The 20,019-nt window shown below is 56.7% G+C and overlaps 1 protein-coding gene across 3 annotated transcripts in view; it reads right to left on the bottom strand.

Annotated features, from left to right (window-relative positions):
* Nucleotides 1–20,019, bottom strand: part of CMIP (c-Maf inducing protein) — a 212,427-nt gene that overhangs the window by 50,804 nt on the left and 141,604 nt on the right. Inside the window, exon 1 of one of the 3 annotated variants that reach the window (XM_086350046.1) lies at nucleotides 9,356–12,094. The exons of 1 other annotated variant lie outside the window; for it this stretch is intronic. In XM_086350046.1, the coding sequence (XP_086206172.1) occupies nucleotides 9,356–9,514 (159 nt within the window). In that variant the 5' untranslated portion in view covers nucleotides 9,515–12,094. Of the gene's footprint in view, nucleotides 1–3,757; nucleotides 3,904–9,355; nucleotides 12,095–20,019 lie in introns of those variants that run through there. One more of the 3 variants, XM_086350048.1, reaches the window with a different exon arrangement.

Genomic DNA, 20,019 nt, shown 5'->3' with positions numbered 1-20,019 from the left:
TACTCTACACCCCCAGCTGCTGCTGTGAAGACAGCACAGTTCTCCTCAAGTGGGGTACGGAAGAGAGTGGAGACATTTACTTGTCAATCATGTTAGATCCTACAAGGGCCGGAAGAAACCATGGCAGCGTGCATGCGTGTGTGTGTGTGTGTGTGTGTGTGTGAGCGTGTGTGTGAGCGTGTGTGTGTGTGTGGTGGGGGGGCGGTGTTTATTGAACAGTACATACACCATAGATGGGGATGACGGTGACTGGCAGTGTTCACCAAACCGCGTTCTCTCGTGAGGAGGTGCACCCAGCTTCCAGAGGCTTCCCTGGGACGGTAACCAGCCTCAGTCCCAGCGACTGTCAGCCAGGAGCACAGCCAGGTCCAAGCAGACACACAGCGCCTGAAATCTCAGGCAGCAGAGACACTTTGCAAGGCAAGAACTTGACCCAGCCCTGAAAGACGAATGCTCCTTTGAGTCCTGGACGTTGCGGGTCGGTTCTGTGACCAGAGAATTGCTTTATTTTTTAAATGACCATGAGATGGCTGCAGAAACTTGCCGTATATTAAGCCCCAAAGAAAACCACAAGGACGCATGGGCAGGTCTTCCCATGGTATACTCTAGATGGGCCTACGGCCTGGGCTTTAAGCGCCCTCTCTTCTAATCAGCTGCAGGTTATTTATTTTGGAAAGAATAATGACTTCATTCTTTTTGTGAAAACGGGGCATGCTCACTGTGAGAAATGTAAACCATGCTGAAACACACAGACAAAAGGATCAATGAAAAAAGGGCCTCAGAGATCCCACCACCTAGAAATAGCCATCGTTAATCTTCGGTGATCACTGGTCAGCCAGCTCTCCTTCAGACTTGGCCCGTGGGGGTTGGTGGCCGTGAGCGTGCTCCCTCCGTCCCCGGGTACCCACACCTGGATGTCGCCGAGGCTCCGGGACACACGGCCCAGGGGGAGGGCCCTCCGGGTGCCCCCGGCCCCTGCACAGCTTCCCACGAGCCCTCTCCCAGGCACGCCCAGCCTCGGGCTCACAGACACAGCCCCCCTCAAAGGACCAGGGGACAACAGCTTTCCCACAGGCCCCTGCCTGAGAGGCGTCCCCGCTGGAAGTTCCCAGGGCCTGACGAGGGCTGACGTTTAATGAGCATGTACTGTGACCCGCCGGGCACCGTGCAGGGCACTTCCGGGTGTCAGCTCACGCCACCCTCCCGGTCACCCCAGGAGCCGGGGACCTGCCAGGAGCCCTGGGAGGTGATGGAGGGCGCAGGAGACCAGGCAGGGAGTGGGGCTGGGGGGAGCGGGCAGCAAGTCACCAGGGCATCGTGGAGCGTTAGGATCCGGCAGCCGGCATCGCCACCCCTGCGGGGACGAGACGGCCAGGGCGGATCACGCCAACGCACCCAAGGGCCAAGGAGGCTGGGCTGCTACCCACCAGCTTCCTGGGCTCCTGGCTGCCCTGTGCCCAGGCTAGAGTGCTTCCGTAGACACGTCCGTGGGCGGATTGCCTGGGCTTACAGGGAGCAGCCTTCAGGGCAGGGTGAGGCCGAGAAACAGGGGGCCTGCCGCTTCCACCATGGGCTCTGGTAGCCCCTTTACACACGTGGCTACTGCAGCCAGGAGGTGACATGACTCACACCAGGTCACACAACTAGAAAGGTGGCAGAGTCACAAGTACGAACGGGCTCTGAGGAACCCGAGAGGTGTCTTATCACACAGGTCAGGGCCAGAGCAGATGGTTCACTAGAGACACGGTCAGGAAGCCATCAGGAATGCTTTGGGGCCTGGGACGAGGGCTGGGACACATTTCCAGGGCTCTGGGGGTCGTGGGAGCAGCCGTGGGCAGGGTGGCTGTGACAGCTGTGGTTACAGGGTATGGACCGGCAGTGGGCTCCCAGAAGGGGCTCTGAGCCCTGGCAGGGCACGGCCACAGGGCAGAGGCAGGACCAGGGGCCTGGTCACTCCGCCTCGGGTGACAAAACGGCACGTTTCATCCCAGGAGCCAGTCTGATGAGCTCATGTGGTGATGAATCATGGCGGGGCTGGGCTGGGGCCGCCTCTGGAACCTGAACTCCCAGGCTCCTGGCAGCCCGGCCCTGGGCCCTGCTGCGCGGGACCCCTCCACCAAGCCCTCTTCACCAGAGGGGTGGGCGACCTCCTGCCCTGTCTCGAGTGCATGGGCCGAGGGGTTCCTTTGACAGGAGCCTCGGAGCTGTCTCCCTGCTTATTTTTGTGCAAGGAAGCCAAGAATGGTCTCATTATTTTTTTTTAAGGGTTGGGGGGAAAAAAAAACAGAAAAGAATATGCCACAGGCTCGTATGCAGCCCGCAGAGCCCCAGACATTTGCCATCTGGCCCTTTCAAGAAAAAGTTTGCTAACCGGGAGGCTGGAAAGGGTCAAAAGCCCATCCAGCCGAGAGGTCAGAGCATATGCAGCTCAAGCTGGGAGGCTGCCGGGGAGACGCAGGTTCCGACGTGGAGACGCCGCTCCGCACCCACCAGGCTGGACGGAACCAAGAGGTCCCACCACGTGCTGCGAGGGTGTGGATTCAGTGGGACCCTTGTCACTGTATCAGTACAGCACCACTGGAAAACAGCTTGACAGTGCCTCAAGTCGTTAAACGTAAATTTATCATATGACCTAGCAATTCTGTTCCTAGAAATCTACTCCAGAGAAACAGAGACAGACTCTACATAAAGACACACACATGAATGTGCACAGCAGCATTGCTCATAACAGCTCCAAACCGGAAACAACCCGAACGTCCATTAGCTGATGAATGGAGATGCAAGAAGTGGTCTCTGCGCGACAGTATAGTAGTTGGCAGCAAAGAGGATGGAACCTCTCACATGTGCTACCACACAGCCGAACCTCCCCAATATGCTAAGTGAAAGCAGACAGACGCAACAGACATGCTGGAGGACTCCTTTTACATGAAAGGTCTAGAAAAAGGCACATTTATAGAGACAGAAAGTGCCTGGGGCTGGGAGGTGGCAACAGGGACTAGAACTGCAAACAGATATGAAGACGTCTTGCAGATGATGGAACTATTCTAAACCTGCACTGTGACGGCTGCACAACTATAAATTTACTACAATCGCTGAATCCCTCACTCACAATAGGTGAATTTTTGAATCTTATGCCACGTACATTACACCTCAATTAAGGTATATGAGAAAAAAAAAAATCCCCACCCATGCAGATGGAGGGTATCAAAGTCAGAGGTAGTATGGCTTTGCGATTAGGAGTGCAGGCTTTGCAATCAGCAGACTTCAGATCTGAGCTCTGCTTCATCTACCCGTTCACCTATTCACTCCTCCATTCATCCACCCATCCACCCATCCATCCTCTCCAGCCGAGAGTTATCCATCTTTCCAACCAGCCAGCAATACTGCTGGGCACCATCTAGTGTGGTCTGCCAAGGACTGAGTTAAGTGCTCACGGTACCCGTGGGGAGCAAGGCAGACAGACCCTGGCGCTCACGGAGCTTACCGACACCCTGCTGCCCTCGTCTGCAGCGTGCCATGACAGCGACCACTACCAGAGGCTTGCCATGCCCAGCCCATGAGAGGGTAATACATACAAACACTCAGCCCTGTTCCTGGCTGAACAGCAGCTCTAATTCTTATCGCCCGAGTCCCGAGGGTGAGTGACCCAGAGCAGGCACGGCCGAGGAAGGCTCCCAGCTACCCAGACCACGGAGCCGGCAGCTCCACTGCAGTCCTCGCAGTCCTCGCCCTCTGCTTATCAGGGAGGGGGCGTTACCTGGGCAACCTCCGCCATCTCTCTGGCAAACAAGACGCCCGGCTCCTCCGGTCTGGGAGAGCGGAGCCCGCCGGCGCCTTCGCGGGAGACGAGCTGTCACCAGGGAGGCGCCCCTCGGCGTGACTCAGAAGGGGCTGGGAGCACGCCTCCCAGTGACAGGGTGGCCACTCCGGCGCTTGCCGCAGCCTCCGAGGCTGGGCTCACAGGAGCACGCATGCTCCCCCGCCCGGGGCGCTGCGGGGGGCGGGAAGGGGGAACGGGGGAGGAGCCAGGCTGGAGCTGGGCTGGCTTCTGCAACTTCTTTTGTGCCAGGGGACGTCCAGAAGCTGTGCTGCCCAGCTTGAAAGCCACCAGCTTTCGAAAGCGTGTGGCTACTTAGGCTGAAACAAATTAAAAGGAAACACAGCTGAGCATTCAGTGTCTCCAAGGCCACACAGGGCTGGGGGCTGCCACAATGGGTACTGCAAACAGAGGATGTGTGCGGCGTGGCAGAAAGTTCTACCGGGCAGGCTGTCCTCAAGTCTTAAGTGTCCCCTCGTCACCCCCGCCCCGGAGGACCAGCCATGGGCTCGCTGCCCCTCCCACCCCTCAGGGCCGGTGTGTGAGCAGCACCCCGACCCACCGCCTGCCCAGGCTCCGCGGGCCTCCCCTCCAAAGCCTACAGAGGCCTCTCCCTGATGTCTTCTGCACTCCCGGGCAGAATGACCACGTGGGTGACCTCCTTGGCGTCCCTGATTCCTAGACAGGCCTCTGACCTCCTCCTTTTTCTCAAGCTCACCGTGAGTGTGCACGCTGACTGTGCCAGGTGGCCAACCACCTGCACTTCTGGGCTGGGGGTGGGGGTCCCCGACATCCGGGTGGGGGGCGTTTCTGACCCTCTCTTTCGCCCTCCGGAACGGCCTCTGTTAAACCCTTTCTGCATGAAGCACCATCCCTTTGCCTTCAGAATCAACCCAGGCCTGTGGCTGGCCCGCGTGTGTCACTTCCTGACTGCCCACCTGGGCCCAAATCTAGATCGCCACCCTGAGACCACCATACCCTCTCAGCACCCCCCGTACACTCCACAGAGACTCCAGCTTAGCCAATACAGTTACCGTACTGTTACTGCGGGACCGACAGACGGATGAATCAAGGTACACCCTCCAGGACTTGGGTTTGTCAGGATGGGAGTCGGGACACACACTCTGAGTGGGTGGGGCCTTTGGCTCTAGTACCGAGGGGCAGGGAGTAGAGGAAAAGACAGAAAGCGAGACTCAAGCCTAGCCCTGGGGCTCCCGTCGGCTGGAGGGGAAGGCATGGCCTTCTCACCCTAACAGAGCCACTGTTCCCAGCAGTACTGGCCAGCCCTGTCCAGGGCGCACCATGTGCCAGGAAAATGGGTTGTGACAAGTGACACAAGAGCACTAGCCGTCATCGCTTTTGGAGGGCTCCCCACAGATCAGCCCCTCTTCTGCAAAGCACCTGTAATGGCATTCCCGTTACACCCACTTCACTGACAATCATGTCAATGTGAATGGCATGATTAGCTCCATTTTACAGTTAAGAAGACTGAGGCTGAGAGAGGTTAAGTCGAGGAGCTGGTAAGAGCCAGAGCTGGAGCTGGACTCAGGTCCAGCTTTGGATCCCGAGTCCCCGACCGCCAGGCCACTCTGAGGGGCATACCCGAGTGCTTCCTCTGCCTCTATCGATGCTGCTGCCTCCTGCTGAAACAAACAAGAAGCCCTTCAAATTGAGGCGCTGAGCCCAGGGGCAGGTGCAGACTGGCTGCAGCTGGGCACCTAGCTGACATCTGCCCAGGAAGCCTGGGGAGTTGGGTAATCTGTATGAAAGAGAGCGGGAGAGATCCTGGCACTCTGCCCCGAGTGCCCACCGGAGGCGGTCTCCCTGCAGTCATTACTGCTTCCAAGGAAACAGCAGACACACGGGCACAGTGTCCCGCTTGTCGTCTCCAGAGCATCAGCTGGTTGCCTGGGAAACCAAGCATCTGGCTGGTGAGGTGATGAACTGGTCATGGTGCCAGACTGGCAGCTGGGTACCACATCCTACTTAGCTCTTGGGGACTGCTGCACCCTTGGCAAAATCCAATCAACCCATGGATCCGACTGACTGCACTGAGAAACTTCTCGGTGGCTGTTCTCCTCTCTCAGCTCTGACTCCAGGGGAAAGGGTCAAGCCTTGTCTGTCTCCTCACTGTTCTGTGTGGTGGTGGAACTGCTGGGGACACCTGGAAGGTGCTCTCAGTATTTGTCAAAGGGAGGAGATTCAGAATCAGAAAGACAGCTACAAACAGCTTGCTTTTCTCAATTTGCTGGCATACTGCGTGCAGCACTTTAAAGCATTATCTGTTAGGATTTGAAATAGCTTAGCTGAAATCCCATCACTGCCACGAGCTTGGTTCGTAGTGGTATGTGTTGGCCGTCATCGGCTACCACACCAGACCCTTAACCCTCCCTGCCCACTGCAAACGCAGGAACCACCTGCAGTGGGGCTTGTTAAAAGGCAGGTTCTAACTCAGTAGAGCCCATGAGGCCTGGGAGTCTGCACTTTGAAGCAGCTTGCACATAAGAGTTGCGTGAAACCGACCCCGGGGCCTGGTCTGCTCCTCCCCAGGGCACAGGCACGCTCGCTGGTTCCTGTGACACACGGAAGGGGGCACGGAGGGGTTAAGGCCTCGCCGGAGGTCATGCAGCTGGCCCTGCGGGTTATGTCCCCCACGTGGTATGTCCTAGTCCTAGCCCCTGGTGTCTGTGGCTGTGACCTTCTTTGCAAATAGGTCTTTTCAGACGCCATCAAGGGAAGATGAGGTCATGCTGGAGCAGGGTGGGTCCTCGTAAAAAGGTCAGGGGAAGACACACACAGGGAGAAGGTCAGGTGACGACGGGAGCAGGGACAGGAGAAAGGCTCCCACCAGCAGAGGGACGCCAAGCAGCACGGCAGCCCCCAGAAGCTGCGAGAGGCCAGGAAGGCACCTGCCCACACCCTATATCCGAGAGATGGCACACTTGTGCTGATGCCACCCAGTTTGTGGTTCTCTGTCACAGGAAACTCACACAGCTGGCGAGTGTGAGAGCAAGGCGGGCCCCTGGGAGCCTGGCTCCTGGCCTCCCTGCCATCCTGCTTCTGCCGTCTCAGCTGGCCCTTCCCATCCTTTTCTCATGCGGAGGCGGTAGTCAGGGCCCCTGCTCTCAGCAGCCTCTCCCAGCTTACCCTTGGAATCTGCTGGGTTGTCTCTTCTTGAGCTTCCCTGGTAGCTCAGATGGTAAAGAATCTGACTGCAAGGCAGGAGACCCAGGTTTGATCCCTGAGTCAGGAAGATATCCCGGAGGAGGAAATGGCAACCCACTCCAGCATCTTGCCTGGAGGATTCCATGGACAGAGGAGTCTGACGGGCTACAGTCCCTGGAGTCACAAAGAGTTGGACACAACTGAGCGACTATCGCTTTCACTTTTCACTTTCTCCTCTTGGGAAAGGCCTGACTCCCTGTCTCTTCCTTGCTCTCTCGTTGATGCCCACCCCCAGCTGATGACCTGAGCACAGAGCTCTGGTCCTGTGCTGCCTCAAGGAAGGCCAGGCGGGGACGCCTGTGCACCTGGGCGCCTGCACCATCACTGCCATCGCAAGGAGCGGGCTGGACACTCCGGGAAGCTGCAGAGGGAACTCCCGGGAGGACCTTGGCACAGGGCTGACTCGGGGTCCTCGGCACAGAGGAGTCACGGGGCAGGCTCAGCCCCACCCCTGCTTTGGCCCTGAGGTGTGTGCAGAGTGGGGCATCTCTGCATTCAGACTTCTGTTCTGAGGCTTGTGAGCTGTGCAGCCTCAGGCAAACCATACCACCTCTCTGAACCTTAGTTTCCTCATCTGCAAAATGGGGCTAAGAGGTGTGCCTGCCTCTGGCAGCTCTGACGAGATTAAATGCGGGATTTCATGCTGAACCTTCTAGGTGTTTAATAAATGCTAGCCATTGGGCCAGTGGGGCATTGATTCAAGATAGTTAAGTCTGGAGAGAAAATAAAGGTGACGAGAAACCCCTACATGCCCATTGACAGGGAAATGCCTGAACTAACCATGGCCACGTGCAAGATCACACCAGCAGCAGGTAAAAGGAACGAAGCGCGGCCAGCAGCCCTGCCGTGGACTCCAGCCCCGTGAGTCACGTGAAGTGTAGGAGCACACACGCGGGTGGGCAGGGGAAGACCACGGTGGTGGTGGTGGGTGCAGGGCCAAGGAAGAGCTTTGGCTTCATGAAACGTTTCAAACTGCTGCAGGAAGCCAGAACTGTGCTGTACATTTAACCTCAAAGCAGTGAAGAGAAACACCCCCAAAGATTTCAGAAACTGGGATCACGGAGGTGGTGGTGTCCCTGTTCACAGAATCCTTAAAATCGGGCAGAACCCCACATTCTTAGAAGGAGCTGGGAAGTATCTGAGAGATCGTGTTCTCCTTGATTTTTCACTGTTCCAGTCGATCACCTTGTTTTTGAAATGATAAAGACGCTGACCGGAAAACCAGAATCGGACAGAGCGGTGTTTGGGAGGGGACTGCTACAGAGCACGAAGGCTCACGGAGCGCTCACCGCTGGCACGGTCGTGAGCTGGTGTCCATCGTTCCACAGATTCCCTGAATGCACACCCTACCCCCCTTAAAAGGGTACGTGAATCCAGCCCACATCATACAGGCTGGCTTGTTTTTAACTTCACCTCTGCCCCCCACTGCACCCCACCCCAGCACCCATGCCAAAACCATGACATGTGGTTGGCGAACGTTTTCTGGGAAGGGGCCAGGTGATAAATATTGCAGGCTTTTCTGGCCACGCTCTGTTGTTGTAGCATGACCGGGGTTGGGGGTGGGGTGGCTGGGTCCCCCTGAATCTCTTATTTAAAACAAACAAACAGGCGATGGGCCAGTCTGTCAACCCCCAGGGGTATCAGTTCCGACCGTCCTCCCTGGCCACGCGCAAACAGATGCAAACGTACAGAGAGCTGGGTTTTGCTCCCAGCCTTCGTTGTTCAGTTCCTCCTTTCATTTTACACAAAGGGCATCACGCTGTACATGGGTCTCTGCATCCACACCCTGTGGGTGGAAGTGGCCCCACATCGATTAGATTTTCCCATGCTGAGTCTTGTCGTAAGCCACCTCAAATGTCACCGGGCAAAGGCAGAATGTACATTCAGAAAATGAAAATCAAGCAAACGGAAGTCTTCTCTCCTGACCTCAGCCAGAGCTCTGGGCAACTCCTTTGCGTGGCCTTTTTGGGCAGTGGTCATCGGGTGCTGTGACTGCCAAGCATCAGGGACCCCGGCAGGGCCGTCCCCTGACCAGACAGCCAGACTCTTTCCAGGCACTCTGTGTCACGGAGCTCTTCTCCAGGGTCTACTGTCTGCCCCCAAGAGGGTCCCCTCGGTCCAACAGGGTCTTCCACGGTCCCCAGGATCAAAGCCCACCCCGCCTCCAGGCTCTCGCATACCCAGAGACGTGTCCTGCTTCCTCATAACTATCAACTCAACTCAGGGTGTGTTCGTCACTAACAGGAAAGGCTGTCTTTGAGGAATCACCCCCAGTAGACTCAACAAATAAATTAAAAAATGCAAATACAGTACCGAGGCTGCTCTTCTTCTGCTGGGTGGGAGAGACGTCCAGAGCAAGTTTCGCTCCCCTGAAAGGCAGAGGACAGCACGGGGCTGTTTGCCTTGGGCTCGAGAAAGGGAACTCTCTATCCCAAATAAGGAGTTCCCGGGCTCGGCTTCAGGCGGTAGCATCTCGACAGGGGCCTCCACTGTTTATTTGACTCAGAACTTTATCTGGGGCTCACAGGACTTCAGAGGCATCTGATCCGCTCGGGCCTCGTGCGGGGAGCCTCGAGGCCTCGCCAGGCTGCCTCCTCTTGGGCTGGAGCCATGGCTCCTGCTGCCAAGGGCCTTAATTTATGAGTGCCCTGGAAAAGGACCCAGCTCCTCAATTAATTCACCTGCAGTGGATCATCAATGTTCGTGTCCAGGCAGGCAATGAAGGTGCGCTCGAATCAAAGGGGCAAAGTGTCCTGTGTTTCTGAGAAGGGGGTCTTTCGGGGAGCAAGTGTCACCAGTCACTCAGGCAGGCCCAGGGCAAGGTCAAGGAAGATCCAGGGGTGGGACCTGGAGTGCATTCACCGCCGTGAAATCTGAGTGGCCCACATGGTAGAGGAGACGCCGGCAGAGGCAACCCAAAGCCGTCACGCCTGATCTCAATGGTCTCGAGCTAAGAGGGACAAAGAGAAGGCTCAGACTGGGGGCTGAGTTCTGCCTGAGGTACGGGGGAAAGTTCTTTACTCTGAGAGTCAGTTTTCTGGTCTGCAAAATGGGGACATGAAATTAAAAGACGCTTGTTCCTTGGGAGAAAATCTATGACCAACCTAGACAGCTTATTAAAAAGCAGAGATATTACTTTGCCGACAAAGGTCTGTCTAGTCAAAGCTATGGTTTTTCCAGTAGTCATGTATGGATGTGAGAGTTGGACTATAAAGAAGGTTGAATGCCGAAGACTTGATGCTTTTGAACTGTGGTGTTGGAGAAGACTCTTGAGAGTCCCTTGGACTGCAAGGAGATTCAAAGTCAATCCTAAAGGAAATCAGTCCTGAATATTCATTGGAAGGACTGATGTTGAAGCTGAAGCTCCAATACTTTGGCCCCCTGATGGGAAGAACCGACTCATTGGAAAAGACCCTGATGCTGGGAAAGATTGAAGGCAGGAAGAGAAGGGGACGACAGAGGATGAAATGGTTGGATGGCATCACTGACTCAACAGACATGAGTTTAAGCAAGCTCCAAGAGTTGGCGATGGACAGGGAAGCCTGGTGTGCTGCAGCCATGGGGTCATAAAGAGTCGGACACTACTGAGCCACTGAACTGAACTGAATCCTATCTCCCAGGAACACTGTACCGCCTCAAAAGGGCAGCAGATGAAGTGGCTGGAAAACAGCGGGCATGCAGTACGTTGTCTGCTGCGCTTTCTCCCTTTCTTCGAGATACTGCAGGGGCTCTCAGACTGCGGTGTGTACCAGAATCACCTGGAAAACACACCTTGCTACACTCTCCTCCCCCACCTTCCAGTTCCTGAGACAGGGGTGTGCATTGCTAGTAAGTTTCCAGATCCCATACAGGCTGCTGGTCTGGGAACCCCACTTTGAGAACCAGTGAGACATGGTGGGTCCACTGTGGTGGAGAGGCCTAGAAGGAAATAAAAACTGTTCTAGACGGAAAGTTCATCGCAGACGCTGTCAGAGGCTCTGAGAGCCAACAGTCACCAAGGGTCTCCTGCAGCCCACCACCTTCCCTCAGAATCGAGTTTGTCCTGGACCTCCTGGGTGTGCTTTTCGGGTTCCATGGACTCCTGGACATCTGTTCCAGCTTAGAGGTCAGCCAAAGGATGACCTCAGAATGGCATCCATTCTGCCAAAGGCTCCTATCCATGCACCCGCCTGGTCCCTGCCGCCTCTCCAGCTCCCACCTGGACACAAGCCACTGTGGCCTCCAGCCACCAAGGTCGGCAGGCTCCATCTGGGTGGCTTTAGGACCCTGGACAGGGGCTGTCTGTCCATTTCAGAGTTTTCTGCAAAACCACCCTTGGGTCTAAGAGGGCACCAGGGGAGCAGGTGCAGACGATGGCCACCGGGGCCATGGCGCCTCCGCCTTTGTCTCAGGATCAGTCAGCCTCCCTCCCAAACCCCATTCCATCCAGAGAGCAGGCTGCTCCCGGGATATTTTCTGATCCCTGGGTGAGGTAAGGACCTAGTCCCTCTGCAGGGACAGGCCTGCTCTTTTTGGAGGCTCTGTTTGGCTTCGTCTCTGAGCGAACAAGCAGGCAGGAGCCTCAGAGGCAAACCCAGAATGGCAGCGCCCCCCCCCCCAATGCTGCCAAGAGCTGCCAGCCTCCCCAACTTGGGGGGCTCGCTGCCCACCCCCCAAGACAGACTCCTATAGAACAGAAGGTCTTCCTGGTAAAGAGACAGCCTCCCATTTACGTTTTATGGACTTATTTGAAGAAAGAGAAACGGAAAGAAAAAAATTCTGCCTTAAACGGCAGAAAACAAATTCACCCGCAAAGCGTTTACGTGGAAGGCTTCCTTGTGTGGTGGGGTGAGTCACCAGCCCCGTCAAAGCGTGCGTGGGATGACAAGCTGAGCCCCCGGGCCCCCTCCTCGTCTGGGAGAGAAGCAACCCACAAATGCGCTTCTTTCCTGGCTGTGTGGCGAGCCGGCTGTCACTCGCCCCTTCTGAGGCCGGGGGAAGGCTGTCACGCGGGCGTTGTGGGGTGTCTGATGTCCCCGAGCCCAGAGCTGGTGCAGCACAGGGTGGGGGACAGGCTTGGGGTCCCAGGGATGTGCTGCAAACCCCAACCCCTGCTTCCTGCCCTGGGGCTCAAGCACATGCTTCCTCCGGGCCCCCCGGGGCTCTACACTCCTGACCTTTCGGGTGCGATGGGCAGAGGGCTCTGCAGGGGTGAGGCTATACTAGGTACCCCTCACTGTCCCTGGTCCACGGACGATGGGCACCTGCATCGCTGTCCTTTCTCTCAGACACTCAACTTCCCGTCTGAATAACAGGGTTTCACTCAAAGATTTAGGTCCCACCGGGCTTGACCCTTGTCTGAACGAGCTACTACAAAACCGTAAAAAGCAATGAAGTAGGCAGACCCTAGCGCGCTGTACAAGCTTGTGTGTGAGATCAACCACGGGACGTGACAGAATGCGGAGGGAGCAAGGAACGCCCAGCGTGGGTAATGAAATCCGTGTGGGGCTTTAAAAGGAACTTTGATGACAACCTTCTGAAGGGCTCCACAAAACTAACAGGACTGCCTCTGGGAAAAGGAACTTGAGGGAGGAGAGACTGTGCATTTCAAACCTTTCAGAATTTCCCCAAGGACCGAGTACATGTGTAGCTGTCACTGGTCTTGGCTGCCATCAGCAGATATTTGGGCAGCGCCAGACTGAAAGGGAAGACGGCAGGAGGCAGCTGTCCGGGCTGACGGGAACCCGGGCGCTGAAGACTCAAGTGAGGACAGCAGTCAAAACCCAAGCGACCCGACAGATTTGTGCATTTTGTTATGTCTGAGTTACAGCTCCATTTTCTTTTTAAACTTAAAAGTGCTTACAGAGGTCTATGGACGGTGGCACATTTTTCCCCCCCAGTTTTCTCTGTCCTTTTTACTATTCAGAGGAAACTTTAATAAATGCAATTTTAAACATCCCACCTCAGTACTCCTGTATTCTGTTGTCAGGTGTATAAACTGGTTTCGATCCCTTTGGGTAACTGTTGGGGAAGCGTCCACCAAAAGGGACCCTCTGCCTACCCAACGGCCTGACCTCAAAAGGATGTAAACGTCTGTTCACTCAGAGACGTGTTTGTAACGGTTCTGTTCGTAATAGCCCCAACCTGGAAATCTCTGTCTGTAACAGAATGAACAAATTAATAGTCTATTCATTTAACAGAACACTATCGAGTGAAGCAAATCACTACTACACAGGATATTATATGTTGCACAGATAAATCTTAAAAACGTAACTTTGAGCCAAAGAAGCCAGGCATGCAGGAGTTTAGGCTGTGTGACTCCATTTACCTGAAGTTCAGGTCCATGGCAGACAAATCCATGCTGCGGGAAGGGAGGAGAGTGGGTCCACTGGTGGGCGGTGGGGTGCACAGGAGCCGGGGGAACTCTGTGGGGAGGGGAGCTCCAGGGAGGCAGTCACATTCTCTGTATCGATCTGGGCAGTTACAAGATCAATTCTATAGGCATCTGTGGCATTTTTAGCCAGTAGTATCGTTTGATCTGTGTACTTTTCTTTTTTTTTTTTTTGATCTCTGTACTTTTCTACATGTATGCTACCCCTTCAGTGAAAAGTCTGCTTCAAACACAAAGAAACGTCTGGTTGAGGAAGGGCCTGATGCTCACTGGGGCTTCCCTGCCTCCGTGGGCTCAGACAGGGGACTAGGCCACCCACCCTCTCCATGCCCAAGGTGGTGCCCCCTTCTGCCAAATGAAGTGGGCTGGAGACCCACCAACCACCCAGGGTTCAAATCTCAGCTCCACCTGGTTCTAGCTGTGGACGAGCTCCTTGGCCCTCTTCGCTCCCCCTTCCAAACGAACCTGCCTTTGAGAAGACTGGCAGAGAGTGTCCACCGGAGCCCCCGGCACAGCCCCGGACACTAGTAGGCACCTAGTAACTGTTCTCTCCGGCTACCATGAGGAGAGCCCACAGGAGCGTGAGCTCTCCTCCCCAGGGCGCACCGCCCTCTGCCACTTGTTAGTTTTAATCCCTGAAGCTTCCCATGTTATTACTTTCAGGGCCCCTGATGGCCCACCAGGGGCCAGGAGCTGCGGTTGCGAGTCACTGGAGACCGTGGCCTCCCGCGGGTTGTGATGAGCGCAGGTGCGGAGGCGGCCTGGCTGGACTCTCCTCGGGAACAGCCTCTGCTCCCCGGGGTCGGCTCTGCCACCGGGGCACCTCCCGATGGGCATCCCCTGGAGTCTTGGACGGTGATGGGCCCCCTGCCTCGTGGCGGGGGAGCCCCCCTTTCACAGTTCTCTGTGGAATCCCTCTGATCCCTCTTAGGAAGTCACAAAGCCCTCTTTGACCAAGTGCCAGAAACTAATCTGGACGGAATTCCTGCCTCTCGGACCTGGAGGAAGCCGACCTGTGGCTGGGCCTGTGAAAGGACCGAAGAGGCCACTCCCGGCTATTTCCAACCTGCTTCCCGCCCCGGCTTCACCTTCCCGCTCAGGGGCAGGAGGGCTGACACTCAAGACCCCTCAGGCAGCTCGGCAAAGGCTCCCAAGAACACGCCTCAAAGAGACACGGGCCGGAGCTGACGGGGCTGGACGTGGATTCCCAGTCGCACCAGTCTCCACAGGTCCGGGAGGTCACTGAGGCAGGGGTCGGGGGAGCTTTCGCTCCCTCTGTTAACTCTGCGTGACCCACAGGGGCTGCGTGGAGAAGGGGTCTGCCCCGGGGGGACTGAGTGCAGTGACTGAGTAGCGAGGCCTGCCAGGGGCTCCCTGGGGGTGGGTGGCACGCCTGCCGTTCGCACGTGCCTTTTCTTCCAGAGCCCCGTCTTCTGGAAACTATCGACACAAAGGGAAAGAGACCTTGATCACTAAAAAAATAATTAACACTGATCCCGTGCTTATCCACACGGTAGGTGCCATTTCTAAGTTCTTTCCTGCTATTAACTCATGTGACTCTCACAGTGACCTAAGAGGTTTGGTCTTAATGTGACCCCCACTTTATTCAGGAGGAAAAAAAGAGGTCCATGGAGGAAAGTAGCCAGTCCAGGGGTTCCACGGCCCATGGGGCGGGAAGCCAGGGCTGGAACCTGGGCAGTCTGGGGCTAGAAATGTTTCTCTTGGGGGCGAATTAGCAATATGTGGAAAGAGTCACCAAAGAAAATACATCCCTACTCTCTGTCTAGCACCCACTGTTCTGGAAATCTGTCCTGAAAGAGGAGTTCTAAAGAAGTGAAAGCCTGGCTACAGCGGACGGTCATGACTTCACTGTCTGCAGTTGAGGAGAATGGGCACTGACCAAATGCCCAACAGCAGGTCCTGTGGTCAGCTGTGCATGACCTCCTCACAGGTGTGACAGACACGCTGACACGTCTAAGGACCTGGCCACAGCTGCCAAGAGGCTGTGCAAAGGGAGACAGAGCCTGGAAGGGCATTGGGGGGTGAGACCAGGGAGCAGGGCGGTCACTGGTCTCGCTGTGTCCATAAGGGTGCTTTCACCACGACTAAAGAGGGGAGCAGGCAGTGGGGCAGGGGGGTAGGCCGTGTGGAAACGGCAGGAGGGGAGCACGGGTCGCCGCCTTCTCTCCAGACACGTCGAGCCCAGTGCGAGTCACCCAGGAGCCCGTGGCGCGGGGCCCGGGGCCAGCAGTGAGGCGCGGGCAGGTGACAGCCGCGAGGCTCGAGTCTGGGGACCTGGGTGACAACGCGTGTCTGGGGAGGTGTGTAAGCAGCCGGTCCTGAGCGTGACCTTCTGGGCCCAGGCCCAGGGGGTCTGCCGTGTCCCAGAAAATCAGCTCTCCCGTGAGAAGCAGGGGATTGCCGTCAGAGGTTAATTCACGTAATCCTCTCGGTGACGGCTGTGAGGCTCAGAGAAAAATGTAAAGCTCTCAGGAAACGCCTCTGGAGACAGGACGCCACGGCCCCTGGCACACGAGGCGTGAGGGCAGACACGCGACAGGACGCTGCGGAGCGAAGCCCGCAGGTGTGGGGGTGCTGCTGGTGCGTGTGCGCATCTGTGTGCACACACGTGTGCAGTGGGAGCCCCGCTCCCGTGGCTACACTCCCAGGTGCTGGAGTCAAATGAGCCCCAGCTCTGCCACTAAGAGCTGCAGGCCCTTGAGCCAGCGTGTTAGCCTCTCGGCCTTGGTCTCTGCATCTGGGAGACGGGGAAACGGGAGGCTGAGACCCCTTATCAGGGCTGTGGGGATCCCCCAGGGTGCCAGGCAAGGTGCTGGCACTGGCTGGGCACAGGAGGAGCGCCCTGGGCAGGGTGGAGGGGCTGGACTCAGCCTTGGCACGCGTGTCAAGAATGCATGCTCCGGGGTCTTCAGTGGGCACAGCGCGGCATCTAAGGGCCGGGCACTGGGACTGGAAGTGGCTCCCCACTACCCAGGAGGAGGGTCAGAGTCGGGGGTGAGGGTCTTACCCTTCCTCCCAGGCCCCCGTCGGGGAGGGCATGAGCTCGGGGCCTTCTGTCCCTCTGACCTGGTTCCTGGGGACCCTGCCACATGCCGGGCCTCTCTCCTTGCATGGGAACAGGGGTGACAGGCCAGCCTTCCAAGAGGGTGCCCGGTGGGAGCACCCAGGCTCTCAACCCCACATCCGGCAACCCCAGTTCCTCACCTACCCACTGGGGGCCCTCACGGGGGCTCAGCCCGGGGCCTGGTGTGGAAGCTGGATCGTGACACCATGAAGAGCAGCTGTCCTTGGCAACGGCCTTCGTCCCCTGCATCCCTTCTTCCATGAGACGGGAGAGCTGGGACCATGCAGAACCACTCTAGCAGGCATACTGACAGGGGCACTCCCAGCCAGGCAGCGCCCTCCGAGGACAGACTGCACCCCCCACCCCGACCTTACAGACACTCCATGGGGGGGCCCTGTGAGGGCTGGTGAGTACCCACTGGCTGCTCTGACCAGGGCGTGTGTGCTGAGGCTCCCACAGCCCTGGCAGGGCAGCCCATCTTCACACTGACCTGTGAGCGAGGCACTACTTAGTGATCTCCCCATGAGAAAACTGAGGCCCCAGTAAACACAGCCCACACCCAATGTACTCAAAACACGGTCTCCCGACAGCACACATGCACACACAGGCACGGACCCCACCTTCTTCTCGACATACCTACTCTGTCCAGCAGAGGGACAGGCCCTGGACAGGGGTGACCAAGCAGTGGGGGCCGCCTCAGGGGCTGGGGAAACTCTGCTCAGGGATGCAGGGGGTGGGCAGCCGGCCGGGGAGGATGGGGGCCTGGACTGGGATTACCCCAGCTTCCCCCAGGGGGAGAATCACCTTGGTTTTCAAGACTTCTGGGCAATGGCCCAGGAACCCCTCTGAGGAAGTGAGAAGGTGTTTTTCAGAGTCGGAGGCATCAGAAATGCCAGCTACATGAAGCAGGCATACCGTGCTTCCCGGGCCTCCTTCGGGGCAGCTCAGGGCATGTCTCCCCCCAGCCGGGTCCTCAGGTCCAGGGCCTGGTGCACCAGACGGGCCTGTCCCGCACAGCTCGAGCAGCGGCCTCTCGCCTCGAACCCAGGGACGGGCCAGTCTCCTCCCAGCTTTGTAAACACACCCCGGACCCTGCCACCTGAAGCACACCCTAGCTCTATCACACAGACCCGGCCTGGCCCCTCACAGCCTGATGCGCAGGAACAGGCCTGTGTCCACAGGACAGGGCTTCCAAGTTCATCCAAAACAGAAATGAGGCCTCATTAACGCAGGATGACTGTTTATGCTTCCACACCCCTGGGGACTGGCCTCAGGGGCCAAACCCCCAAACCCAGCAGGGTAGGGCCGGGCTCCCCGGGGAGCCCCAAGGACACTGCTCGGCTCCAGCACACCCTGGGGGGCTGGCTGCCATCCCAGCCCGCTCCTGTTGGCTCCTGTCCTCCTCCTCCAGGCCCCGGGGCCCCCCAAATCTCCCTGACCCACCTGCCCCAGGGCGGGAGGCCAGGAGGAAGAGCAGAGCTGCCTGCAGACTGGAGGGGGCAGGGAAGGGGGCCCGGAGCCGGGGATGTTGAGGGTCGCCCCCTGTCCCCTTCTGGGGGCTTTGGGATCTTGGACAAGTGGCTTGGAGTCCCTCACTTGCAAACGTCAATGACAGCGGGCCATTTGGTAAGCCGAGACGACGCTCAAAGCCCAGTGCCCCTCGGAGGAAACGCTCTCAGTGGGCTGGGACGGTCGGGGTACGCTGGAGATCAGCACTGAGGCCAGAAGAGCAGCAGGACCCCCAGGATGGAGAGAGGCGAGGACGTCACACGGGTGTTGTTCTCAGACTCTGCCTGTTCCACAGCACACCTAGAGGTCGATTCTAGAGACGTGGTTCTCAAGCTTTTTTTTTTTTTCATTACGGTTCCCCTAAGGAGCCTTTTAAGACACTTCCATCCCAATCCGTCCTGATCCCACTGAGGTTAAATTCTAGAAAACAAGATTCTGTTGAGTAGACTGAACTACATTTTCTGCACACCACTGGAATAACTAGGTATATTTAAGCCCCAAACACTGATTCTGGCCCCCTTGCAGGCAGTGGCACACCTGTGGAGAGCGCCCGGGGAGGGTCCCAGGACCACTGCGTGAAGACTCCATAAAGCTACGGGACACAGCAGGTAAGAGGCAGCGTTCTTTACCAGCAGAAGAATTTCCCTATGTTGTCCTGCAGCCACAACACGCACACACGTGGGGTGTAAGGGAAAAACGATAAATACAACGCTTAGAGAATTTAAAAACTCAACCTGAGGTTGTGGGATTTCGAATGTCCTTAATTTTGATGTTCTATTGATTTTAAGTTAAAGGTAGAGAAAAGCAAAGGAAAGAAAAAGAAAAATCCCAAACGGTCGGTGGTACATACGGAGGAGAGAGTGGCGGTATCAGGCAGGAGAACCAGGACACAATCCAAGCCGGGCTGAGAGGCTGGCGCGGGATCGGGCGCAGGTGGATGGGGCAGGGGGCACGGCGGCCCCTGGATCCATATTGAAATTGCTGTGAGACCATGCACAAGTCGCTGGACCTCTCTGAGCCCCCACATGTGCTGAATGACAAGCTACAGGAAAGCGCCGAGACATACCCTGTGTGTGGCAGATACTCAGCAACTGCATCTGACGGAATGAACTCTTGCTGCAATCTATGCAAACCATAAGATGGATCGGCTACAGAGCCTGGATTCAAACCCCGGGTCTCCTGGCTCATTTCACCAGCCAGGAGTCCCTCAAAAACACCTTATGTTTCTTTGCCATTTTACAAGGAAGGAGAGAGTGCCTCCGTCAATCTCATCAACAATGAGTGGCAGTCATGGGAATGACATCAGGCTGCTGCCACTGAGATACCACTGCCACCTGGCGGCAGCATACCTAAACTACGGGGGGCGGGGGTGTCGAAAGGGAACGACTACCAGCACCACATCTGTGCTGCGCTCAGTCGTGTCCGACTCTGCAACCCCGTGGACTGCAGCCCACTAGGCTCCTGTCCATGGGGTTCTCCAGGCAAGAATGCTGGAGTGGGTTGCCAGGCCCTCCTCCAGGGGATCTTCCCAACCCGGGGATCAAACCCAGGTCTCCTGAATTGCAGGCGGATTCTTTACCATCTGAGCCACCAGGGAAAGTGAAGTCACAATCCTAAGCCTACAACAAAAAGTGCTTAAACAGTAAGAACACAGGTCACCATCCATCACCGGGCAAAAGGGCCACTGACTACTGGGCATTTGATGATTCCTTGACACCCTGACCAGAGTGTGCTTGCTTTTGTTTTTTTGGGATGGATGTGTACACACTGCTATATTTAAGAGGGATAATGAAGAAGGACCCAGCAAACAAATAAAACGATACTATGGAAAAATAATAAATAAAATTTAACTGATTTAACAACCATCAACAAACCAACCACCACCGAAATGGAGCAGACATCCAGGTCTTGATGAGAACTGCTAGAAGCCCAGGGCTCCCCATTTCGGTACTTGCTCAATCAACTGTCTGAACCCCACATGCGCCTGAATCCGTACATTTCGAGCCTGTCACC

This window comes from Bos grunniens, chromosome 18, assembly GCF_055505025.1.
Source record: "Bos grunniens cultivar Pamir isolate PY7600 chromosome 18, Bosgru_T2T1.0, whole genome shotgun sequence".
Lineage (NCBI taxonomy): Eukaryota > Metazoa > Chordata > Mammalia > Artiodactyla > Bovidae > Bos > Bos grunniens.
Note: the sequence above shows the minus strand (reverse complement) of the source record. Positions and strands in the feature narration are given on the sequence as shown.